This window comes from Lotus japonicus, chromosome 5, assembly GCF_012489685.1.
Source record: "Lotus japonicus ecotype B-129 chromosome 5, LjGifu_v1.2".
Lineage (NCBI taxonomy): Eukaryota > Viridiplantae > Streptophyta > Magnoliopsida > Fabales > Fabaceae > Lotus > Lotus japonicus.
Window position 1 is genome coordinate 58,291,478 of NC_080045.1, and position 25,252 is coordinate 58,316,729.

At 35.2% G+C, this 25,252-nt stretch overlaps 3 protein-coding genes and 1 long non-coding RNA gene across 4 annotated transcripts; 2 read left to right on the plus strand and 2 right to left on the minus strand.

The window, feature by feature from the left end:
* The first annotated feature begins 1,419 nt into the window (after positions 1-1,419).
* On the plus strand, positions 1,420-3,141 carry LOC130720166 (uncharacterized). Its single transcript, XR_009012959.1, has 2 exons — positions 1,420-1,600; positions 2,803-3,141. It is a non-coding gene; the product is annotated as an uncharacterized LOC130720166 (long non-coding RNA).
* Positions 3,142-3,416: 275 nt separating this feature from the next.
* LOC130720165 (extensin-1-like) lies at positions 3,417-5,519 on the minus strand. The gene is made up of 2 exons (XM_057570781.1): positions 4,226-5,519; positions 3,417-3,685 (listed from the first exon to the last, which is right to left on the minus strand). Exons 1-2 carry the CDS (start codon positions 5,373-5,375, stop codon positions 3,663-3,665), a joined length of 1,173 nt encoding a protein of 390 aa, XP_057426764.1. The 5' UTR covers positions 5,376-5,519; the 3' UTR covers positions 3,417-3,662.
* A 7,416-nt stretch (positions 5,520-12,935) lies between these two features.
* LOC130720113 (extensin-3-like) lies at positions 12,936-14,626 on the minus strand. The gene is made up of 2 exons (XM_057570727.1): positions 13,750-14,626; positions 12,936-13,224 (listed from the first exon to the last, which is right to left on the minus strand). The coding sequence occupies exons 1-2, from the start codon at positions 14,573-14,575 to the stop codon at positions 13,211-13,213; spliced, it is 840 nt and encodes a 279-aa protein (XP_057426710.1). The 5' UTR covers positions 14,576-14,626; the 3' UTR covers positions 12,936-13,210.
* A 7,864-nt stretch (positions 14,627-22,490) lies between these two features.
* Positions 22,491-24,065, plus strand: LOC130720087 (extensin-3-like). The gene is made up of 2 exons (XM_057570691.1): positions 22,491-23,223; positions 23,765-24,065. Exon 1 carries the CDS (start codon positions 22,529-22,531, stop codon positions 23,183-23,185), a length of 657 nt encoding a protein of 218 aa, XP_057426674.1. The 5' UTR covers positions 22,491-22,528; the 3' UTR covers positions 23,186-23,223; positions 23,765-24,065.
* The last annotated feature ends 1,187 nt before the right edge of the window (positions 24,066-25,252 follow it).

Here is a 25,252-nt window from a genome sequence, read left to right on the forward strand (position 1 = left end):
GATGAAGGGTGAAAAGTCCTGGGTTCGAACCCGGATGAGGGATTAATTTACTAACATTTCTAACAACTAACATTAGCCTATAAAAAAAATTCTCTTATAATGCTTTACATAATACTTTTTTTTATGTTAAATTGCTCTCACAATTATAATTGGAGTGTGATGAATGTTAAATATCTATCTAAAAATATGCAGCTCTTAAAAATCGAACTCGATCTTGACCTATAAAAGTTTATACTAATACTCATTATGTATAATACTTTAGATTTAAATAGCAGTCAAAACCGCCACAATTTACCTAATTTTTTGTTGTGTAAAATCTCCACTTTTATGTATATTATGTTTACACAACATCCAATTGTTTATTTCACCTAAAAAAAAACATCCAATTGTTTTCCCTACATCTATTTTAATTAAGATAAAAAGGAATACAATTATTTCTAGAATGTGGTCTCACATATATGTTTGGTGTAACATGATGGACGTTAGTGTTTTTCACGATTAGTGTATGAAAATTAGACTTAATACTTTTCCTACTGATTTTCAAACAATTACATTTATTGAAAAATATTACTAATGATTAATAGTAATTAAAAGTTTGGAGTTATTACATGGAGTTGGTGCAATGTTATTAAACTCGACTTGATGGTGAACTCGATCAGGGCCACTAGGTCAATGGTTTTTCCTCATTGGGTCAATGGTCTGACCACTGGATCACTGGTTGACTCGGTTCACACTATATAAAATTAAAAAAAATTCATAATAATAGGCTACTAGCTACCATTATTTCACTAGACGACGAAAGGGAAAAATTGGGCCGACGAAAGAATACCGCCCATTTGATTTCTTCGTCTGTTTTTTTTCTTTCTTAATCGTTCATGACCCAACACTACGTACGGGTCCTCACTTGCCTTACAGTTCATTAAGAAAGCAGTTGCTTCGTGCATTCAAAAACAAGAGTAGCTCTTTTCTCGAAACAATGGTCATTTCTAGTGCTCGAAGCTGCCAGGTCGTAGTTATTGTCCCTATCGTGCAGAGTCACCGATTTTTCATGTAAACCAACTGAAGACAGACTTGACTATGCTTTGAGCAACAATGTCTTTCATTTGCAAGATGTGGGGCAACAACTTGGTAAGGATTGGATAATCCCAATTCAACAAGAGTGTAATAACGTGGCATATTGGTTAGGTAAGATGGGTGCGCACTCCCCTCCTTCTAGCGTTTGGGTAATTGAAATGCCTTCCCCGGAGACTCTTGGCTTGAAGGATTCCTTTTCTTTTTTTGAAATGTTGAAAGATTCCTTAAAAAAATACCAAAAATAAATTTGAAATTATAAAAGTATACTGTAATAAATATAAATTATATATATATATATATAAAATGATTATAAATATAAATAATTAAGAATGGTTTACTCTCTGTCTCAATCTTTGTAGCTTCATCTCCATTGTTATTATTCTTCTTCCACCTCGCAATCCAAGGCGCGTGCGTCGCAGGATAAACTCTACTGTGGCGGCGCCACTTCCATCTCCGACTCCGTTCACGCCCGCCTGCTCCACTCTCTGTTCTTCTTCGTAGCTCTCTTGCAACCATCGAGTCTGAGGTAAGAGACTGATTAAGCTTTTGTTTTTCTGCTTATTCTCTCTAGTTCGCGCTAAGAGACTGATCCATTGCATTTCGACACTGATTGCAATTGCATTTAGCCATATTTTCATGTTTTCACTAATCTGAACTCTTTTTTCCATGTTTCTCACATTGCACTACATTGTCGGAAGATGCATATGTTTAAGCTAGAAGTTCTTATTTGGTGCTAAATGATCATCTGGGTCATTTGTCATTTGCCCAAATTAATCAATTTGTGCTATTTCTTGTTATGTTATATCAACTTTATTGTATTCAATTAGTGGAAAATAGATTTACAAATCAGTACAAGGTAACTATTGAAGCAGATTTTGAAGATAGGTTTTTCACCTTACTGATTTGTTTGTGAACCAATCATGTTGTGCTTAGCTTGTTTTTGCAATGCAACAAAGTGACTTCATGATTCAGATTTTATATACCAGGTAACTAGTAGGCAGTAGCCTGTTAAGTAAATAATGTTGAACCAGTTGATGTTGGAATTGGATGGTTTTAATAGTCTCTAAAATAAAGCATCACATTGTATATTAAGTTCTTTCTGTGCACATGTGCAGTTGTTTCTGGGATTAAGTATATTTACTCTTTTCTCCTTTTATTTTTTAAATTGCACAAGGTTTCCACAAGGATCCTTAGGCTGAGCATCATCATTTGAGGCTGGTTACTTTTCAGTTTTCACAATGAAGAGCCCAGTTTGTGCATGCAACTCATCATCCTTCTTGTTTGAAGCATCACATCTATACCCAAGCTTATAAGCATTAGGAAAAGAACCCTTAATTAACAAAATATAAAGCTTTAGGCTTCCCACTATTACTAAACTAATGAAGAACATTTGCACATTAAAATAAGAACCAGGAAGACATTGGGAACACAAACTCGAGCGCAAACACAAGTCTTGACAGTGGAGTCTAAAAATACTGAGCGAGAGATACATTCATATATAGTTAGACACAAGCAACCAGCCAGAACACTGAGCCAATGTTTTTGTGACTCCAGAAAGCTTAAGGTTGCTCTGTTGGAAGAACTTGTGGGGATGGGACAGTGAGCAAAATAAAAGATGTGTTTTCAATGTTTGCTATCATGATCTGGATTGTAATTCCTGTTTTTAATGCTTTTGTTATCTATGCAGAACTCAGGACTGTTTCTAATGCTGTCGTTATTGCTTTCCAGATCTTGTAGGTGGTCCCTTCACTTCACATGGTTGAGCTGTGCAAGTCTGAAGGAGATACTTTGAAATTTCACAAGGTAATTTAATGAAAAATTAATTATGTGTTTGTTTATGGTAGTGAAATAATTCCTTGACATCATTAGTACTAGTGTTTAAGGCAGTGAAAAGCAGTGTTTATCTTCACGTCCTCTCTTAAAGAACTACACTATGAATGCAGAAGAACATAATGAACATGCTGAAATTTATAGTTTTTCTAGGTTAATTAAAGCAGAGATGATAAAGATGATGAACAGTGACCAAAACTCAAACTAAAAGAGTGTGCAAAGACTATAGTTCATTGATATCAGATTTTCTAGAAAAGTGAATGGCCTCTCATTGAATTTGCGTGAGTAGCAGGGGCTGATATCAGTTGGGTGTAATTAGGCTGTGGTCTTTACCTTTTCATTTTAATTCTCAATTAGTCACTGCTGGTGTATTGGTGACTGTATTTCACTATTTCCTTTTCTGTTCTCCTATCTCTAGTATTGGGTTGGGGCACCCCTTGTGCTCCCTCTTAATATTATTTGGCTTACCCAAAAATAAATATTAAAAGCACAATTGACATAGGAGATATATATTTATTTTAAATATTAATTGGTTCATCAACTAGATATGCAAACAGAATTACAGATAGATCCCTTTGAAAGTTACAGTGCATGCAAGCAACCGCAACTCTGCAAATACATCGAGGGCACAATAGTACCTCTCAACTGTCGAGTACAATAAAAACACAATACAAGTAAATGAAACAAGTGAAAAGTTTCCTTTCTCTTCTATGTATGTTTCTCATGATGTGCTCTTCCATCCATAGCTTTCTCTGCTTTCACGGTCTCTGCTTATTAGATCCTAAAAATGAAAATTCGTGTATATTGGTATGTCTGTTCCACAAATCCAACAAAATGAAGATTTTACATGTAATGCATACTAAACTGTTATACAAGAATGCTTCATAACTTTAATAAATTTGTTTTTTGGTTTGCATCAACGTAAACCTAATTTTAAAGAATTTAAAGTAAGATTATTTAGTCTTGAGTGTAACTTGAATAAGCGTTGTATTCAATTGAAATCCATATATATACAAAAGTTTGGTTTTAAATTAAGACAATTCTATAGTGGACCATGTAGAAAACTAGCTCACCCATGAACCATATTTCTACAACTAATATTGATGAATGTTATTTGCAATATGCTCCGTATGTGCTAAAATTAATTTGCAGAAAAACTCTCTAAATTATAAATTATTTAACAATCAAATGCATGCTTATATTCAAGATATTCAAGTAAGAGTAGAAGTGGACTACAGATGGGAAATTTTGTACAGAAAATATGAATTGTAGTTTGCATGTATGAAAGATTAACATGTGGTGTACGTGATGCAAAACGTACCGGTATGGCGATATGGTGGAGGAGGTGGGGCATGGTTAATGGGAACTGGTGGAGGAGAATGGTCAATTGGGATAGGAATGTTTGGAGGGTAAGTTTGAACTGGTGGAGGAGGAGAATGGGAAATTGGAAATGGTGGAGGAGGAGAAAGGAAAATTGGGTTAGGAATGTATGGAGGGTAATTTTGGCCTGGTGGAGGAGGAGAATGGGAAATTGGATTAGGAATTTGGGGAGGGTAAGTTTGAACTGGTGGAGGAGGAGAATGCTGAATTGGGGGAGGAATATGGGGAAGGGAAGGGTAAACTGGTGGTGGAGGAGAATGCTGAATTGGGGGAGGAATATGGGGAGGGGAAGCGTAAACTGGTGGTGGAGGAGAATGGTGAATTGGGGGAGGAATATCATTGGGAGGGGAAGGGTAAACTGGTGGTGGAGGAGAATGCTGAATTGGGCGAGGAATATCATTGGGAGGGGAGGTGTGAACTGGTGGTGGAGGAGAGTGAAGCAGAGGCTTGGGAGGGCACCTTCTATCATTGGGAGGGCACCTTCTAACTGGTGGTGGAGGAGAATGGTGAATTGGGTGAGGAATATCATTGGGAGGGGAAGTGTGAACTGGTGGTGGAGGAGAGTGAAGCACAGGCTTGGGAGGGCACCTTCTATCATTGGGAGGGCACCTTCTAACTGGTGGTGGAGGAGAGTGAAGCTCAGGCTTGGGAGGGCACCTTCTAACATTGGGAAGGCACCTTCTAACTCGTGGTGGAGGAGAGTGAAGCTCTCGCTTGGGAGGGCACTTTCTATCATTGGGAGGGCACCTTCTAACTGGTGGTGGAGGAGAGTGGTAAACTGGATGAATGTTGGGAGGAGAGTGACGAGGTGGTGGAGATGGGTAATGGTAAGGAGCTTTGGGTGGAGGTGGGGAGTGAACTGGTGGTGGTGCAGAGGGGTACACTGGGTGGGGAGGTGGTGAAGATGGATAAGGGTAAGGATCATTGGGTGGAAGTGGTGACTGAACTGGTGATGATACTGGTGGAGAGGTGTAGGATTGAAGTTTCCTGGGTGGAGTTGGAGTAGAGTTTGCTGAAATTTCAGATGGGAAACTGAATAACATTATGGACAATGCAAGAGCGATTGAAAAGGAAGCCATTAGAAACCCCATTTTCCCTCTCTTGTCTACTTCAAAATGGATATTTGGTTCTGATTCTAAGAAAGCTAGAGCAACCCCATTTTATAGTGTACTCTGTTTCTTTAGCATTTAACTTCAACCAACCATCTGGATTAGTTTAATTTTCCGTTGAGAAAATTGTTATAGGACTCTCTTTTGACTTTGAGCAATATGACCCGAGGCATTTTGGAAAGGTTGCTGCTCAATTTCTAGTACTAGTACCCTTTTGAATTACTCTTTGCATTTGATATATGCTATCTATTTTTTTTACAAATTTGATAGATGCTATAAATTGATACATTTTCACACATTCTTTCTCGTATTTCACTTTTACCAACCTTTTCTTCTTATTTATCTTATATTTTCCTTTTACATCTTACTTCACTATTTTTTATTTTTATCTCTCTTGGAAGTGTGGGTAGAATGAGTTTTTTTGTCAAAGGTTCAAAGTTCATTCAATACCCAAAGGGTTGTCTAACGACACTTACAACATGTGACGCAAAACCTCATAAAGAGTTTGAATAAATAAGCTTCTAAAGAAGAGAATAAAATAGGCAAGGCAAGACAAGGCAAGACATGTAAGCTCACGTACTTAAGGGTGAACCATGATAAACATCGTTGTGTAATCTTCATATTTCTTTACTCTTTCAATTTTGTTTTAAATAACTAGGGAATGAACTAAATTTATATAATGACCATGTTAGTTTTAAGAAGTTATTTCTGCTACCAAACTTCTAAGGTTGCACTGTGGACTTTAGAACGTGCTCTTAGCAAAGTCTTAAATTCGTAAGATAGAAAAGATTATTGGCTTAATCCTCAAATTAGTCCCTGTCTTTGTCTTGCCGTCTGAACTAGGTCCCTGACCGGAAAAATTTGTGGAATAAGTCCTCTATTTTATAAAACGTCTGGAGCAAGTCCTCGCCGGAGTCTGGAGCTCCGGCGAGTGATGATATGGCATGATGACTGTATTAATGAATCATACGTGGAATTTTAAAAAAATAAAAAATTTACACACCTGAAAAACAAAATATTTAAAAAAACCCAAAATTAATCAAAAAAACCTAATTTCCCAAATAATTTTTTTTTGGAAGAACAGATTACAAAACATTCATTGAAGTTTAACAAGTTCAGCAAATTCAACAGGAAAATATGGAAAGACAACCGAGTATGTAATTCCAACTCAAAACAAACAATTGGCTTAACGAGTAATGATCCATAAAGGTGCATAAATTAATAGTTATGCATCAGAGCTGGGTCTTTCTTTGTGGTGTATGCAGCGTACTCTTTTCCAGCGACATGTTTCATTATCTGACCTCTGAAATCAAGAACTGCATATGTGAACGCTAATGCTGATCCTGTAGAAAGTGCAATTGAGATGCTCCTTCCTCTGTAGAACCCAAAAATTCATCACATCATCTCCTCTCCTTCATCTTCTTCTTCATCATACCCATGAAAACCCCACCTGCAACCGAACGCGAACCCCACCACCACCTGCAACCGAACGCGAACCCCAACCCCACCTGCAACCGAAACCTCCTCTTCGTTGAGACACCTCATCTTCTTCAGATCCAGGGATGAAGCTTTCTCCTCTCTTCTTCTCTCGTTCGCAACTTTATCTCTGGATCTGATTGGGTCAAAATGTTGCGGGCACTGGTGCTGGTTCTGGGGAAGAAGATGTGAGGGCGGTACTTGGTTTGGGTTCTAGATTCAGATCCAGATCTTGGTTCTCTCTCCAGTCAAGATCCATAATCAGAGCGTCCAGATCGAAAGAGGAGGAAGGATCAGAGCGGCCAGAAACCCAGCCAAGTTCCAATCTTTTGGGGAGTGATCGAAAGAACCCCAAAAGCTGTTGAGAATTCAGAGTGGTTGTAGCTTTGTGGGTTCTATGGTAAAGTGACAATGGAATTCAGAGTTCAATTTTGGTTTTGGCTTGTTTTATGCTCGTGGAGTAGTGGAAACGAGTTTCAGTTGGGTTGGTAATGCTTTTGATTTCAACTTTTGAGTGATAGGGATTTGTTGGTAAGGCCCTGTGTTGGTGTGGTTCTGAATTTTTTAGATGTGTAGATGAAGATGAAGGTGGGATTGAATGATGATTTAGTGTTTTTATTTTAATGGTGGATGATTTTTTTTGAAACGTTAATGGTGGATGATGAAGATGAAGATGAAGATGATAAAGAAGAAGATGAAGATGAACAAGATCCAGATGAATGGTTAAGAATTAGAGTTTTCAGATTTTTTATTAATTAATAATTTTAATTTAATTAATAATTAAATACATGTCATTTAAAATTTAATTAAAAATGACATGGATAAAGCCACGTAAGCTTTCCCTTGCCACTCAGCAGCCTCGCCGGAGCTTCAGGCTCCGGCGAGGACTGGCTCCACACGTTTTGAAAAAATGAGGACGTTTTCCACAAATTTTTCCGGTGAGGGACTTAGATCAGACAGCGAGACAAAGACAGGGACTAATTTGAGGATTAAGCCAAGATTATTCTATACGCAATTAGTGTCGTTTTTATTTATTTTAGTTGGTATCAAAGCTCAACCTTCTTGAGCATCTAACATTATTAGATGAAAAGATCATGGAAGAGAATCTGCTCCTAAGAGCATCTCTAATGCAAGGTTCGTAGTTCTTATTTCTGAGATAAGATCTAAGAACTGAGTTCTTAACCATTTAAGGGGCTGACGTCGAGTTCTTAGTTCTTAAAATTAAGAACTAGTTCTTAAGTTCTTATATAAGGAGTTTTACTTTTTGAGTTCTTAGCATAAAAAATTAATTTTTTTCTCTCATTCATCAACTCTCATTCACCAACTCATTTAATTTAAGTATTGAATTAACATTTAAATTTAAATCAAAATTATGTGGAAATAAAAAATATTAATATAATGGTATCGTGAGACCAAATGAATAGTGTTAAAAACTAATGGTCGGAGCAAAATCGAAGAAATTTTTTTGTTCCTATTTAATTGTCTAGTTAGCATTTCAAGAAAGCATTAAATGATGTTTTTACAATAAATGCCCTTGTCGGTACAATAAATGATGAGAGATAACACACATTTTAAAGGGTAAAATATAAAAATAATTCTCACTTTTTTTCTAAAAATCAACAAAATTAATCACACCCTTAATATGTGTGCCTCCACTCAAAGTGGACAGTTAAATAGGAACGGAGGAGTAAGAACTAATAGTCTAGCATTGGAGATGCTCTAATACCTACATCGCAGAAGGTCACTAGTTTCACGACCCTCATCCTTCAATAAAGAGAACTACCAATGTTAGAAGCCATAATGAAGTCGTTCATCAACATTACCTACTTCGGTATGTGGATGTGGGAGACCATCACTGATGGTGAATTTGAAGTGGAACCTATATTTTTAGTGGGCCCCACATGAAATTCAATCAATAAAAGTGTTGAAAATAAAATAATAAACTGAGTGTTGATAGCATTTCTCTACCTAAAGTATGTGGATCACATTTTTTATATTGTTTTCATTTATCAATTCTTAACGAATGGGCTAGGAACTCACGCTTTCATATCGAACATCCAGTCGTCATATCATTTTTTTCTCTCTCTTTTAAATGTAAATGTAATGTGTGTGAAATGAATCAATTATTTTCCCCTATCAATTCCCACCTGTTCATGCATGCACATTTTGATGAATATATTCACATCTCACTTTTTTTTCAATGATTAATACTTTTTTGGCATTTTAATTTCACTTACATCAAGATTGGTATATGATAAAAAAAAACGTGATAAAAATATAAATAGATACGGGAAAAAATGAGTGAAAAAAAAGGAAAAAAGTTAGTGTGAATGAAACATTATTTTTTATTTTATTTTATTTCTACTCAATTTTTATTGATACACATGTCTTATTTTTCTATCACCCAAATGGAAGTACCTAGAATGGGCGTAAACGTTCATGAATGATGGCAACTCCAAACCTCCACCGTCATGCACGCCGGCAGCTAGTTAAGCCTCTCAGAATATCATATCGGTTCACAATCCTCAACCATTATACCGTGTCACTTTTTGACAAGTTAACCAAAAACCCAAGGTTTATGTAATCAGGTTGACTATAGTGACTATGAAAAATAATAATACAGTAAATTGTCCCCTTGTGTTTTTTTTTTCCCAACCTTTCACATTTGAAGCGACCTTGTCAAAATTTGTAGCTATCACCTTCCAAGTAAAGTAATTTTCACAACAAATTGAGGTATTATATTAAAACGATGATTAATTAAAAGTAATTAGTTTAAAAAAAAAATTAAAAGTAATATTAAATCCCATTAATAAAATAATGGTCTAAAATAATAGTACAACTTTCACCATTTTTTTAAACAAACTTTCACCATTATCATTTATCAATAACTTTATTGGTGACGGTTGAGTGGCAAAATAAGAAAAGTTAAGTATAAAACCTTTTGATATTCCACATCTTCTCACCACTGACCCGGTTCTCAGGAGGTGACACACTTGTATCATCGTAAGGGGCATAGCCCATTCAAAAAAAGAACACAGATCCATTTTTTTAAAATTTAATTTTATTAAGGCTTAATAGCTCTTTTGGTCTCTCACTTATCACGATTTTGCGTTTTTGGTATCTAAAAAACAATTATCACTTTTAGTCATCCACATTGCTTATTTGTTTGCAAAAATGATCTCTATTTGGACTAAAACGGTAAAAGTGTGTAAATGTGAGGGACTAATTTTGCTAATTTTTTTCTAGAGGGACCAAAAGTGCAAAATCGTGATAAATGAGGGACCAAAAGAGATATTAACCTTTTATTAAATATAATTACATCAAAATTCATTTTTCTCAACATAATTTTATCCAACGAAACGGAATCATAGTTGTTGGATTTTTTTTTTGTTTATTCTAGCTGACAATTTTGACAAGCTTTTTTATAGTGTAAAGTCTGCACTTTAATGTATATTATGTTTACCCAATATTCAATTGTTTTCCCCAAAATCAGAAACAATTTTTTTAATTTTAATTATAATTATAATAGAAAAGAAAAATAATTGTTTCTAGAATGCAGACATATGTTGGTGTAACATGATGAATGTTAGTGTAAAACTGTTTTTCACTAACTGTGTGTTCAAATTATACTTTTCTACCGGTTGTTACTCACTTCATAAACAATTACTCTACTTTATTAAGAAATCAAGTCATGATGTTAAAGTACATTAATGGTTAGTAGTAATCTAAATTTTGAAATTACATGAAGTCTCATTTGACGCCCTCAAGAAAAATTGTTGGTTAGCTTTATGAGTTTCGCAGTTGTTGATGATAGTACATTTCTCTCATAAGTTTGTGCTTTTCGAGACAATCTGAACTATCCTTTTAGCATGGTTTCAATAACGTAATTTGTGAGGTATACTGTGTTGACCTTATTACTATCTTGAATGATAAAGAAAGCATTAGATTCCACATACTGCCTTTCATCTACGAGATGTGAGGCAACAACTAGGTAAGAACTAGATAGTTCTTGTTCATCAATTTCAACAAGAGTGTAAAGACATGCGACATATTGGTTAGGCAAGGAATGTGCGCACTCCACTCCTTCTGACGTTTGGGTTATAGAGACACTTGCCCCGAAATTGCTGGAAACTCTTGTATTGAAGGATTCCTTATATAGTCGCCTCTTAATTTGTTGTGATTTTATTTGTCTAGTTTAATTTTCAAAAGTACCAAAAATAAATTTGAAATTATAAAAATATAATAAATAGTAATACAAATAATAAATTTATTGTATTCTTCTACGGGGATTCTTCTTCTTCCACCTCGCAATCCAAGGCGCGTGCGTCGCAGGCTCAACTCTACTGCGGCGCGCGCCACTCCCATCTCCGTTCTCGTTCACCAGCGCCCGCCTTCTCCACTCTCTGGTAAGATGCATATGTTTAAGCTCCGTATTCTGCTTCGATTCACAGAAGCAGAGAGAAAAATTCTAGCAAATGTTGGGGGAAATTTGCATTTGATGCTAGTAAATGATCTTCTGGATCATTTGTTAATTTGGAGTTTTTGTCATTTGCCCAAATTAATTAATTTGAGCTATTTCTTGTTATGTTATATGATTTTTATTGTATTGGATTAGATTTACTAGACTATGGTTTTAAATTTAGTGGACAATTTCTGTAGTGTTTTGTGTTATGTAGGGTTATGCTTTGAACGTATGTACGTTTCGTGTTTCGCTTGACCTAACAATGTAAATGTTGGATTAGATTATTTGACCAAACAAGTGCAATTTGGAGATAGGTTTTTCACCCTTACTGGTTTGTTTGTGAAACAATCATGTTGTTATGTGCTGTGCTTAGCTTGTTTTTGCAATGCAACAAAGTAACTTCATGATTGAGATTTTATATACCAGGTAACTAGTAATCTCTTAAATAAATAATGTTGAACCTGTTGAGGCCACAAGGATCCTTAGGATGGGCATCATCATTTTAGGTTGGTTATTTTTCACTTTTCGCAATGAAGAGGCCAGTATTTCTGAGTTTACTAGTGCAAACTCATCATCCTTCTTGTTTGAAGCATCACATCCATACCCAAGCTTTGGAAAAGAACCCTAATTTACCAAGTATAAAGCTTCAATTCCCACTAATGAAGAACACTTCACATTAAATAAGAGCCAGTAAGACATTGGGAACACAAACTCGAGCACAAACACGAGTTTAGACAGGGGTGTGAAAATACTGAACGAGAGATACATTCCTATATGATTGTTGGTCATCTATGGATTATGATAGTAGTTAGACACAAGCAACCAGGCATAACACTGAGCCAATGTTTTTGTAACTCTATGACGCTTAAGGATGCTCTGTTGGAAGAACTTGTGGGGATGGGACACTGAGCAAAATAAAAGATGTGTTTTCAATGTTTTCATTGTAATTCGTCTTTTTAATGTTTTTGTTATCTATGAAGAACTCAGGACTGTTTCTAATGCTGTCGTTATTGCTATCCAGGTCTTGTAGGTTGCCTTCTCTTCACATGGTTGAGCTGCGCAAGTCTGAAGGAGATACTTTGGAATTTCACAAGGTAATTTAATATAAAAATTAATTATGTGTCTGTATATGGTAGTGAAATAATTCCTTGACATCATTTGTAGTAGTGTTTAGGCAGTAAAACGAAGTGTTTATCTTCACATCCTGAGTGCCGAAGAACATAATGAACATGCTGAAATTTATAGTTTTTCTAGGTTAATTAAAGCAGAGATGATAAAGATGATGAACAGTGACCAAAACTCAAACTAAAAGAGTGCGCTAAGATTACTATAGTACGTACATTGATATCAGATTTTCTAGAAAAATCAATGGCCTTTCATTGAATTTCCATGAGTAGCAGGGGATGATATCTGTTGGGTGTAATTGGGCTGTCGTCTTTACCTTTTCATTTTAATTCTCAATTAGTCACTGCTAGTGTATTGGTGACTGTATTTCACTATTTCCTTTTCTGTTCTCCTATCTCTAGTATTGGGTTGGGGCACCCCTTGTGCTCCCTCTTAGTATTATTTGGCTTACCCAAAAAAAAAAAAAATTAAAAGCACAATTGACAAAGGGGATATATATTTATTTTAAATATTAATTGGTTCGTCAACTAGATATGCAAACAGAATTACAGATAGATCCCTTTGAAAGTTACAGTGCATGCAAGCAACTGCAACTCTGCAAATACATCGAGGGCACAATAGTACCTCACAACTGTCGAGTACAATAAAAACACAATATAAGTAAATGAAACAAGTGAAAAGTTTTCGTTTCTCTTCTATGTATGTTTCTCATGATGTGCTCTTCCGTCCATAGCTTTCTCTGCTTTCACGCTCTCTACTTATTAGATCCTAAAAATGAAAATTCATGTGTCAGTTCATGTCTGTTCCAAAAATCCAACAAAATGAAGATTTTACATGTATTGCATACTAAACTGTTCCAATAAATTTGTTTTTTGGTTTGCATCAACGTAAACCTAATTTTAAAGAATTTAAAGTAAGATTATTTAGTCTTGAGCGCAACTTGAATAAGCGTTGTTTTCAATTGAAATCCATATATATATATACAAAAGTTTGGTTTTAAATTAAGACAATTCTATAGGGGACCATGTAGAAAACTAGCTCACCCATGAACCATATTTCTGCAACTAATATTGATGAATGCTATTTGCAATATTCTCCATATGTGCTAAAATTAATTTTCAGAAAAACACTCTAAATTATAAATTATACTTAACAATCAAATGCATGCTTATATTCAAGATATTCAAGTAAGGGTAGAAGTGGAGTAGAAATGGGAAATTTTGTACAGAAAATATGAATTGTAGTTTGTATGTATGAAAGATTAACATGTGGTGTACGTGATGCAAAACGTACCGGTATGGTGATATGGTGGAGGAGGTGGGGCATGGTTAATGGGAACTGGTGGAGGAGAATGGTCAATTGGGATAGGAATGTTTGGAGGGTAAGTTTGAACTGGTGGAGGAGGAGAATGGGAAATTGGAAATGGTGGAGGAGGAGAAAGGAAAATTGGGTTAGGAATGTATGGAGGGTAAGTTTGGCCTGGTGGAGGAGGAGAATGGGAAATTGGATTAGGAATTTGGGGAGGGTAAGTTTGAATTGGTGGAGGAGGAGAATGCTGAATTGGGGGGGGAATATGGGGAAGGGAAGGGTAAACTGGTGGTGGGGGAGAATGCTGAATTGGGGGAGGAATATGGGGAGGGGAAGGGTGAACTGGTGGTGGAGGAGAATGGTGAATTGGGGGAGGCATATGGGGAGGGGAAGGGTGAACTGGTGGTGGAGGAGAATGGTGAATTGGGCGAGGCATATGGGGAGGGGAAGTGTGAACCGGTGGTGGAGGAGAGTGATGTACAGGCTTGGGAGGGCACCTTCTAACTGGTGGTGGAGGAGAGTGACGAGGTGGTGGAGATGGGTAATGGTAAGGAGCTTTGGGTGGAGGTGGTGAGTGAACTGGTGGTGGTGCAGAGGGGTACACTTGGTGGGGAGGTGGTGAAGATGGATAAGGGTAAGGATCATTGGGTGGAAGTGGTGACTGAACTGGTGATGATACTGGTGGAGAGGTGTAGGATTGAAGTTTCCTGGGTGGAGTTGGAGTAGAGTTTGCTGAAATTTCAGATGGGAAACTGAATAACATTATGGACAATGCAAGAGCGATTGAAAAGGAAGCCATTAGAAACCCCATTTTCCCTCACTTGTCTACTTCAAAATGGATATTTGGTTCTGATTCTAAGAAAGCTAGAGGAACCCCATTTTATAGTGTACTGTGTTTCTTTAGCATTTAACTTCAACCAACCATGTAGATTAGTTTAATTTTCCGTTGAGAAAATTGTTATAGGGCTCTCTTTTGAATTGCTCATTGTTATTTTCCCCTTTGAATTACTATTTGTTATTGACTTTGACCAATATGACCCGAGCCATTTTGGAAAGGTTGCTGCTCAATTTCTAGTACTAATACCCTTTGAATTACCCTTTGGGTTTGATATATGCTATCTTCTTCTTTTTTACAATTTTTATAGATGCTATAAATTGATACATTTACACTCATTTTCTCTCCTATTTCATTTTTACCAACTCATTTTCTCTCCTATTTCATTTTTACCAACTTTTTCTTATTTATTTGATCTTTTCCTATCACATCTTACTTCACAATTTTTTATTTCTATCTCTCTTGGAAGTGTGGGTAGAATGAGTGTGAATAAAAAAGCTACTAAAGAAGAGAATAAAATAGGCAACGCAAGACATGTTAGCACATCCTTTATGTAATGTTCTTTACCTAGCTAAAATCAAAATACAAGAATCTGATATAATTATCTTGTGTTTGTTAGGAACATTATTATTGCAAACTATGAAGACTTGTTTGATAATCATGATAAAGTAAGAAATGACAGGAGAATAGATTGTTATCTTGTGTTTGAGATAGGCTGAATAATGATATGATAACATATAAATACTAAGAAATGGATGAAATCACCATTAAAATGACATATTTTTATCTTTTAGAATTAATATTACTATTCACCAAAAAAATCTATTCTAAATTAATATTTTTCGTTTCAAAAAATTATTATTTTTAAAAGCTTACTGATTTATTAAAATTAATATTTCTTTTCTTTTTATAATTTGAGTTTGTGTTTTATAATTTAACTAAAGTAAAAATGTTGTTTTTAAAAAATTTATTTATTTTTAGCCTACAACTATAGTAACAATTTTTTTAGACTACAAATGGTAAAGTGAGCGATAGTCATTCTCTACTCTAAGTATATGGGTCATATATCTTATATGGTATTCATTTTACCAACTCTCCAGCCCACATTGACCAAAAAACAAAAAAAACCTATGAAGTGCTCATGCACATTTACCCCAACCAATCCCCAAATGTTCATGCACATTTTGATGATCAAGATTTTTTTTAAAGCAAAATATATATAATATATATGAAATGTTGAGAAACAATCTCTCTCAACATGGGTGCAGTACCTAACTAACATAAATCCCGACAAAACTCAACCACTATAGCAGAAAAACCTCCTACAGAACCTCTAAAAGCCCCACATGCACAAAAGTGTGCTACAATATACATAGCAAAACCTCAAGAGAATAATCCCTTTTGATAGATGTCAACTAAAATCGAAAAACAGAAACAAGTTCAACCAAACACGGGACATTTTGATGATCAAATTAAATGTATATATTTTCATCTCACTTTTTTTCATGAATAATACTTGATTCACATTTTAATTTCGCTTACATCAAGATTGAGATATGATAAGAAATGCAGAGAGATTTAAAGAAACAAAAATGAGTGTAAATGGGAAAGAAAAAAGTTGGTGTGAATGAAATATTATTCTTTTCGATTTCATTTCTACTCAATTTTTAAGGATACATATCTCTTATTTTTAAATGTATATATTTTCATCTCACTTCTTTTTATGAATAATACTTGATTAACATTTTAATTTCGCTTACATCAAGATTGAGATATGATAAAAGATGTGATATAAAATGCAGAGAGATTTAAAGAAACAAAAATGAGTGTAAATGGGAAAGAAAAAAGTTGGTGTGAATGAAATATTACTCTTTTCTATTTCATTTCTACTCAATTTTTATTGATACATATCTCTTATTTTTCTATCATGCCAAATAGAGGTATCTAATGCATGTAAACAATTTCTTTCTGTTCATAATTGATGGGTGAATGATGGCAACTCCAATCCAAACCTCCACCGTCATGCACGCCGGCAGTTAGTTAAGCTCAAGCCTCTCAGAATATCGGTTCACAATCCACAGTCCTTAACCAAAAACCCATAAGGTTTATGCAATCAGGTTGACCATAGTGACTTTGAAAAATATATATAATACAGTACATTGTCCCCTTGTGATTTTTTCTTCCGGCCTTTCACATTTGAAGCGAGCTGGTCAAAATCGGTAGCCATCACCTTCCAAGTAAAGTAATTTTCACAACAAATTGAGGTATTATACTGAAACGAAGATTAATTCTGATTAATTAAAAGCAATATTAAATCCATCAATAAAATAGTACAATTTTCACCATTATCATTTATCAATAACGTTATTCTTCAAAGGAAGAATTCTGGGTTGTCTTATTTTGTTTTGTGACTTTGGATTTTACTCCTATGGGGGTTGGCATTTTCTCATTATTGCTTTGTTGGGCGGTTGGATTTTTGAGTTATCCTTGATTTTACTAGTTTTTGGGTGGTTTTCTTCCCTTTTGAGAAGGACCGTGAATTCTTATCATGTTCATCATCGATATATGTATTTTGCTCGCGAAACAAAAACTTTATTCATGACTGTTGAGTGACAAAATAAGAGAAGTTAAGTGACAAATATACAGTCATCGCCATTGCGTTAGATCGCGCATTATAAACCACGTCGCCTATTCCAGTCAACTAGGCAATCAATAATCCAAGTCACCTATTCCAGTCCAATTCAGTGCGAAAAAAGGCAGCATCCTCGACATTTAAGAGAAGTGATGATAGTAGCTCTTATTATTAAAAGCGATAGAGAATGAGGAACCAGAACCTCGTGGAGATGGAGAGGGTTAGGTATCGTTGCAAGCCGTTGAAGAGGGAGGAACCGTAAACCCGCGTCACTAGAGAAAGCTTAAGTGACGTCTCTATGTAGGAGAAGGTTTGGCTTGGTGTTGGACTCATCGTTCTTGGCTGCTGGCTGCTGACAGAGAGGTTAAGGGTTTGAGAAAGAAATATGGATTGCATTTACACATACGCATCATTTTATCACTCAATCAATTATAAATATTAATTTAGGAATGCTTAACTATCAAATTGGTCTTTCTGTTTATAAGTCGGTTCAATTTTCGTCCACAGAAAAAACTTTGTTTAATGTCCTGCACTTAGGGAAATACTTAGATTAGTCCTCGCTGAAGGGCCGAAGCTCCAATGACATTGCCTAATGTCAACCAACGCTGATGTAGCATGTCCACATATCCAACCCCAAAAACCTAGAACTTGAAAACTTATAACTTTATCAATCCCATTTTTTCATCTTCATCTTTTTCTCCATCCCATTGAAAACGCTTGCATATGAAGGTGAGGTTGAGGAAAACCCATAACTCAAACCAAAAAATTTCCAGCACTAGCACCCCCACAACTCCCCTTACTAATTAAAATCAAGAATGAATAAGTGAACAAGACAGTATAAAAGAAAATTAGGGAGGTGAATACTATATTTGAATACTACTCCTTCCGTTCCTAAATAACTGATACTAATTTGGTTCTTTTTTTTGTTCCTATTTAACTGATACTTTTACAATTTCAAGAGAACATTAATGCTACTTTATCAATTGTGCCCTTCATTTATTGTTGGTAGGAAAATTGAAAAGTTAGAATTGATAAGAGAGATAGAGAATATAATAAGAAGTTAAATAGTAATTTTAGTAAAACAAGAATATTAATTGCTACTTCTTAATATTTGTGCCACAACCTTAAAGTATCAGTTATATAGGAACGGAGGGAGTACTTTATTGAGAATTTTTTCTCATGCGGGAAGGGGGGGGGGGGTATTGGCCCTTTTTAACATGCTTGGGTTCGCGGTTCACCCATAAATAGTGAATACCCAAAAATACATTCCCAAGCAAATAAAGAAGAAGAAGGAAAAGAAGAGTGTGCTCGAACCTCAACATGCTCAAGCAGAACCAAAGGAACCTAGTCACATAAATCACTCTCAACCTCATGACGATTGTGCTTTGCGAAGAAATAGAAGAAGAAAAAAAGGGGGAAGAAATGAATGAACCTATGCAGAACATCTCAAAAAGACCACTCTCGGCCGTTTTCTTCTCCTTCTCACTTGGATATTGTGTCTTGGGTGGGATTGAGGTTGGGGTTGTGGGAAGTGGGGTGTGTGAAAAGTTGGTTTTTGGGGTTGTGAGTTTTTTTGTTTCCTCTCTCGGTTGTAATTAAGATTGGAAAGGGTTTAATTAATTGAAAATCGTGTACATTTTATCAGCTTCTTTTTATCAAAATTCACACTGATTTAGTACTAGTTAATCTTTAAAAAAAAAAATTCCATTATTCCACTTTTTTCCATTTTTCTGGATTGTGGTTCATGATGGCAAGAACATTGACATGAATTTGGGTGATTGGGTGAGAGATTAAAAGTTTTTTGGGGATTAAGATTTCTGAAATCGGTGGTAATTAAGAATTTTAATTTTTAATTAATACTTTGTATATAATTTAGGGTTAATCCTCTAATTGGTCCCTGTGGTTGTGTGGCCGTCTGAAATTAGTCCCTCCCGTAAAATCTAAGTCCTCGTGTTTGGAAAGTGTGTGGAAATTAGTCCCTCCGGCGAGGACCTGCTACACACACTTTTTCAAACACGAGGACTTAGATTTTGCGGGAGGGACTAATTTCAGACGGCCACACAACCACAGGGACCAATTAGAGGATTAACCCTATAATTTATTGTTTTTTTTTGTACATGTATTTAATATATTATTAGTTATGCACCGAAAATTAATTTGTAATTAAAAATCACGAGTGCATCACGTTAGCTCTAGTTTGCTGCTTAAGCAAGGTTACCTGATTTTCATCCTCAAGCGAAGATACCAACATCCCCGCAAATGCAAATACAATAATGATCAAACCTTTTTTCGGCTTGGAACTATAATTGAACCGACTTACAAATACGGAAACTAATTTGATAATTAACTCATTTAGAGAGTATGCCTATAGAAAATCTTACACAATAGTGCTTAATCAATGGTCTATCGATGTTTCAAAAAAAAAATGGTCTATCGATGATGGACCAAAATACCCTATACGAACCCATGTTATTGTTAGTACTATCCCTCATCAAATTGAATGGCCATAATTTTGCCTCCCCCCTTTCCCATTGTTTTGCATTGAATCCATGATTTCGTTTCCATTCGTTTTTTCTTGCTAAAAAATTGTATAATAGGAGTATAGTTCAACTAAATCATAGGTGTATGCACCAATGAGTATAATATGCTTATTCATAAGGAGTAGGTAGGGAAATTGGAGGTTCATTTGATATGATTCTAGTAATTTGCAATAATTCAAATGTGACTTTGTATGAATACTAATTTAAAATTAGGCAATGTGTTATCTAAACTGTCGCTAGGCAACAAGTATGAGACAATATTCAAACCTTAGAAGCGTGGCCCTTCTGTCCGAATCTACACCCCATCTTGCAGACACCGCGTTCCATGGATCGGGGTTCTCTGAGATTTGAGAAACAGGTGCATGCAGAGATTAATCCCCACCATTTAAACAAACATTTTCTACACTATTTAATAAAAATAAAACTGAGACGGTATAATAATAATAATAATGTTTCTGCTCTTCTAGAAATGAGACTCCTTAAATTTCTTGCTTAAGGTGGTGGTGCCCGACCTTTGATTGGCTTAGCTTACACGATGAAGCGGCGTTGACATACCGAGAGTATACTCACAGAAGATATAACGCTTGTCATTGAGAGCGAATACAGTTTATGCTGGTGATGAAGCCTTAATTTGAAGAAGGTCTTGCTAGACTATGGCTCTTGTGTGATAGTTAGTAAGTGAGTTGTCGTATGACCGACCAGGTGTATGTAACTCAAGCGAATGTTCCATAACTAAGTTATTTCGTCCTCCTCTATGGTTCGTGTTCACTTGGTTACAAGATTTTTGGATCGGCTAAAACGCTATGGGTCGTTTGATATTTTGGGCGGCCAAAACAATTTCCATAACAACTCTTAAGATTAATACACCCAAATTAAAAATTAAAATTCGGAAAATAAATAATATAAGAGATCGATAACAAAAGTATAGTAGTATATATAAAATGAGCTAGGGGGAGGAAATTAGAGTGTGAGAAAATCAATTTTGATTAGATTACATATGCACCGGCGACTGATGAGTGATCAATCAATTTTTCACCCTCTGTAGCTCTAACTGTTATTATAGCTAGGCTTTAGCTTTCACACACACACACGAATTTGTCTCCGGATGTCAGCAAAGGAATATATGAACTACGAATAAATGTTACTACTAAAATTTTAACTAAACTTTTTATCAAAAAAAAGAAATTTTTTAACTAAACTAGTAACTATCCATTATCACAACATTAGGTAACTATCCATTCTTGGTCTGCATAATCTATTGTATAGTACTGTACAGCCCTATAAACCAATCAAATGAGGGATTTGTTTGGATGAATTGATCGAGAATATGAGGTCTATCATCATTGGCTCTTGGTTCCTGAGGACTAACAGCAAACATTTCTGTTTAAAATGATCTTGTGTAAGGTTTCAAATCCAAAGTGTGTAAGGTATAATGAAGGTTCATGAGTTACTCTACCAATGTGTAACTGGGAGCTGGTTGATCAGTGGGCTTTATTAGGTAACATCTAAATTATCATCTTTGATCTTCCTTCTTCGTTCTTGAGAGGTTTAAGTGTTTTTGTTTGCAAATTTTTTAAACTGTTTTATGTTTTTCAAAATAAAAAAGTAAAAAAATTGTTGGTCGATCAAAACTAAATTTTCAAAACTTCATTTGTTTTATGTTTCTGTTTTTAATTTTTATTTTTACATTTTTTTTCAATGTTGTCATCAAACAGTTTTTTCTTGCAGCTGATAGTGATAGAAATCATGCAGATGATCTGCTAACCCGCAGAGCCTCCCATGAAGGTTTAACTTGTCGCTTTTGGAGGATTCCTCCTTAAGGGGTTGTTGCTGCGTTGTTTCATGATACTTTAAAGTAGTTCTTTGCTTCGTCTTTACTTTCCTGTGTAAAAAGACAGTTTTTTTCTTATTTTCTTTTAAAGAACAGATTTTAAAATGAGAAAGCCCCTATATTTTTAAGATTCTCAGTACACATTTCTAATTGCACATTTCTTAGCCCCTATATTTTTAAGATTCTATAAATAGTTACTCTCAATTTTGTTTTCTTCTCAATTGATCATTTTATACTAATACATTTGTTGTATTAGATATTTCTATTAAGTTTCAATTAGACAATTTGTCCCTTAGCTTTGCTTTTGTGGAACTTAGCTTTGCTTTTGTGGAAAATCACAGTGAGTATGTGGCTGAATAAATTAACCACAATCACATTTTTTTATTTTTTATTTAAAAATCGTAGTATGCGGTTGTAACAAAATTCGAGTAAAAACTCAATCACGTTTCACCTTCTCTTTCATCTCATTTTTACATTTTTTTCTATTTCATGTCACATAACCTATTATATCACTTATTCATCTATTTTCTTTTCCTATTTCATGGAAAAGAATTATTAACACATTATTAAAAAATAATCTCATCAAAACATGAATGTGTAAGGTTAGTTCAACTATCACGACCCTACAGAAAAGGAAAGGGAGTGTCAGCATTTAGAGATATCTTCTTAGCTCGCAGCTTCGACGAAATCTAAATCCACGTACCAAAACGTTTTAGGTCGTAATTAACCTTTCCAAAATACTTTGGGTCAAATTGCTCTATAAAAGTCAATGAATAGTTATAATAATATGCTTCCTAGAAGGTGAGTCTCAAGGTAAAATTAAACTTACTAAAGATGGTTGGTGAAGATAAACAGTAAAGAAACACACACTATAAAATGGGGTTGCACTAGCTATGTAAAAGCAGAACCAAAACCCACTTCAAGAAATGGGTTCTCTAATGGCTTCCATTTCAATCACCCTTGCATTGACCATAATGCTATTCAGTTTCCCATCTGAAATTTCAGCAAACCACTACGCCTATTCCTCTCCTCCACCTCCTCCTAAGCCTTACTCCTACCACTCTCCACCACCACCGGTTCACTCACCACCTCCACCATACGAGAAGCCTCACCCAGTGTACCACTCTCCACCTCCACCATACGAGAAGCCACACCCAGTGTACCACTCTCCACCACCACCACCACCACATAAGCCTTACAAGTACCCATCACCTCCACCCCCACCACACAAGTACCCTCACCCCCACCCTCACCCAGTTTACCACTCTCCTCCACCACCACCACCACCTAAGAAGCATTACAAGTACTCATCTCCTCCACCACCAGTTCACACTTACCCTCACCCTCACCCAGTCTACCACTCTCCCCCACCACCAGTTCACACTTACCCTCACCCACACCCAGTTTACCATTCTCCTCCACCACCACCACCACATGAGAAGCCATACAAATATGCATCGCCTCCACCACCACCAGTTCACACTTACCCTCACCCAGTTTACCATTCACCTCCTCCTCCAGTCCATTCCCCACCTCCTCCACACTACTACTACAAATCACCTCCTCCCCCATACCATCACTAGATAGTGGTGCGTTGATTTGGCATCATACCATCCACATGGTAAACTTTCACACAAGATACATTACTATTATCAATGCAAAAATTCTCTTCTGTAATCCACTTCTATTTGTCTTCACTAGCTATATCACCATTTCAATCCTAGAACATGTTAAAATTCTGTCGACACGCAAGCTAAAACCATTTATTATTTGAATTGCATGTTCTCCTCTAAAATTAATTTTCAGAGTAACACTTTTAACTTGTGAAATACCAGATTTTTACTCACAAAATACATAAGGTGTTTGGATATGAATTGATTACAACCTGAATGAATATTCATCTTGCATTCATAAATAGAAATATATTTACTTTTTTCAAAATGAATATTAAAATCCGTTTGTGCTAACGTATATCCAGTCTACTAATAATGTTATTTTAATTGTTTTAACGTAGATTAATATTATGATTTATGAAACATTCTTGTACTTTTTAATACTTTAGTCTTCGTTTCTTGTAAAATGTTTTTCTTCCTGCATTTGGTTATTAACTATAAGGGATCGATCGGACATGAACTGACAGACCAACATACCTATTTATGTAGGACTTGTAGAGATCTCAAAGTGTGAAAACAAAGAATGCCAATTGACGGGGATGCGTAAAGAAGTACAAGAGGGGATTAAATTTCATATATTTCGGCATACCTCTTTGACTATTGCTCAGAGGATCGAGAGGACTGTTGTGTTTATATTTCTTTATTTCAATTTCAATTGTGTGTTTGTTGTAATAGACAGTTGTTAGGCACTGTTCCCTCGTGTCTGCAGTTGTCTGCATGCATTACTGTAATTTTCAATATTGTTCGGTTTGATGCTCATAAGTCCAATAAATATTCCCCGTTTATAATATTGTTAATTTCTCCTTGATTTAAGGCTTCTCTTTTTTTTATATCATTTTGTGATAATAATAAGAATTTACATTTTGGTCTTATTTTTAAACTTTCTGTGTTTTGTTGACTAATTTTTAATCACTGTCATTTGAAAATAAATTTGATACTAGCAACTGTAGAAAGAGTTCGTTTAAAAAAAAATAGTTTAGAAAGAGTTTAATTTTGATTAGAGGTGGCTCGATTTGCCTGGCCCATAGATAAACGGACAAAATCGGGTTGAACTATAAATTAAATGGGTCTAACATTGTGTTTTTTCTTTATAAGCCAAAGAATATATAAATAACGAGTATAAGTACTTCAATCCATAATAGTACAAAGAAAATACACAAGTCAATTACAATGACTAAGAGATTAGCCAATTTTTTTCAACAACAAAAAAAAATAAAATATGAGGGCGTCAACATTTTTATTTCAATCAGCTTGTCATTTAAGCACTCGTGGGAGCTGCGGGCTCTGACGAGGATCCACTCCATGCGATTTCAAATATGAGGACTTTTTTCAATGATTTTTCTGAGAATGGACATAGGTCGATCAGACGACGAAGATAGGGACTAATATAGTTAACCCTTTCTTATATTCTTATTAAATTATTTATTGCATCACTCATTTCTCTTTATTTTCTTTCGACCTCTTTTCTATTCAAGTCTTACACATTGTTTGTTTGGGTGTATTTTGTGAGGAAGGATATCGGTAGGATAAATTATGAGCGGAAAATAACTTTTTGATGTGTTTGGATGTAAATGGAAAATGGGTGGAGTACAGTAGCATTTTACTTTCCTCGCAGTCATGGAAAGAAAACTGGAAAAGGGCAATAGAAATGCTTCGATTTGCGTGAAAATTTTGTTTTAGGGGCTTATTGCTTACAATTTGCATTTCTAATATACTTTATAATACTCTCTCCGTCCTTAATTATAAACTAACATTGAGACATATGTGGTGTCATTAAATATAAGCTAACTATGCAAAAACTTATAATTTTTCCATATTTTTCCTTGCATTTATTGTTTTTTCAATTCAAAAATTTTGAAATTGAAACTCACTTTTACTCTGTTTCCTCCTAATTTATCCACTTAAATAGGGGTAAATATAGAAGATTGCATCATTTTTTTAAAAATCAACGCATCAATTAAGACTTTCTTAATAATT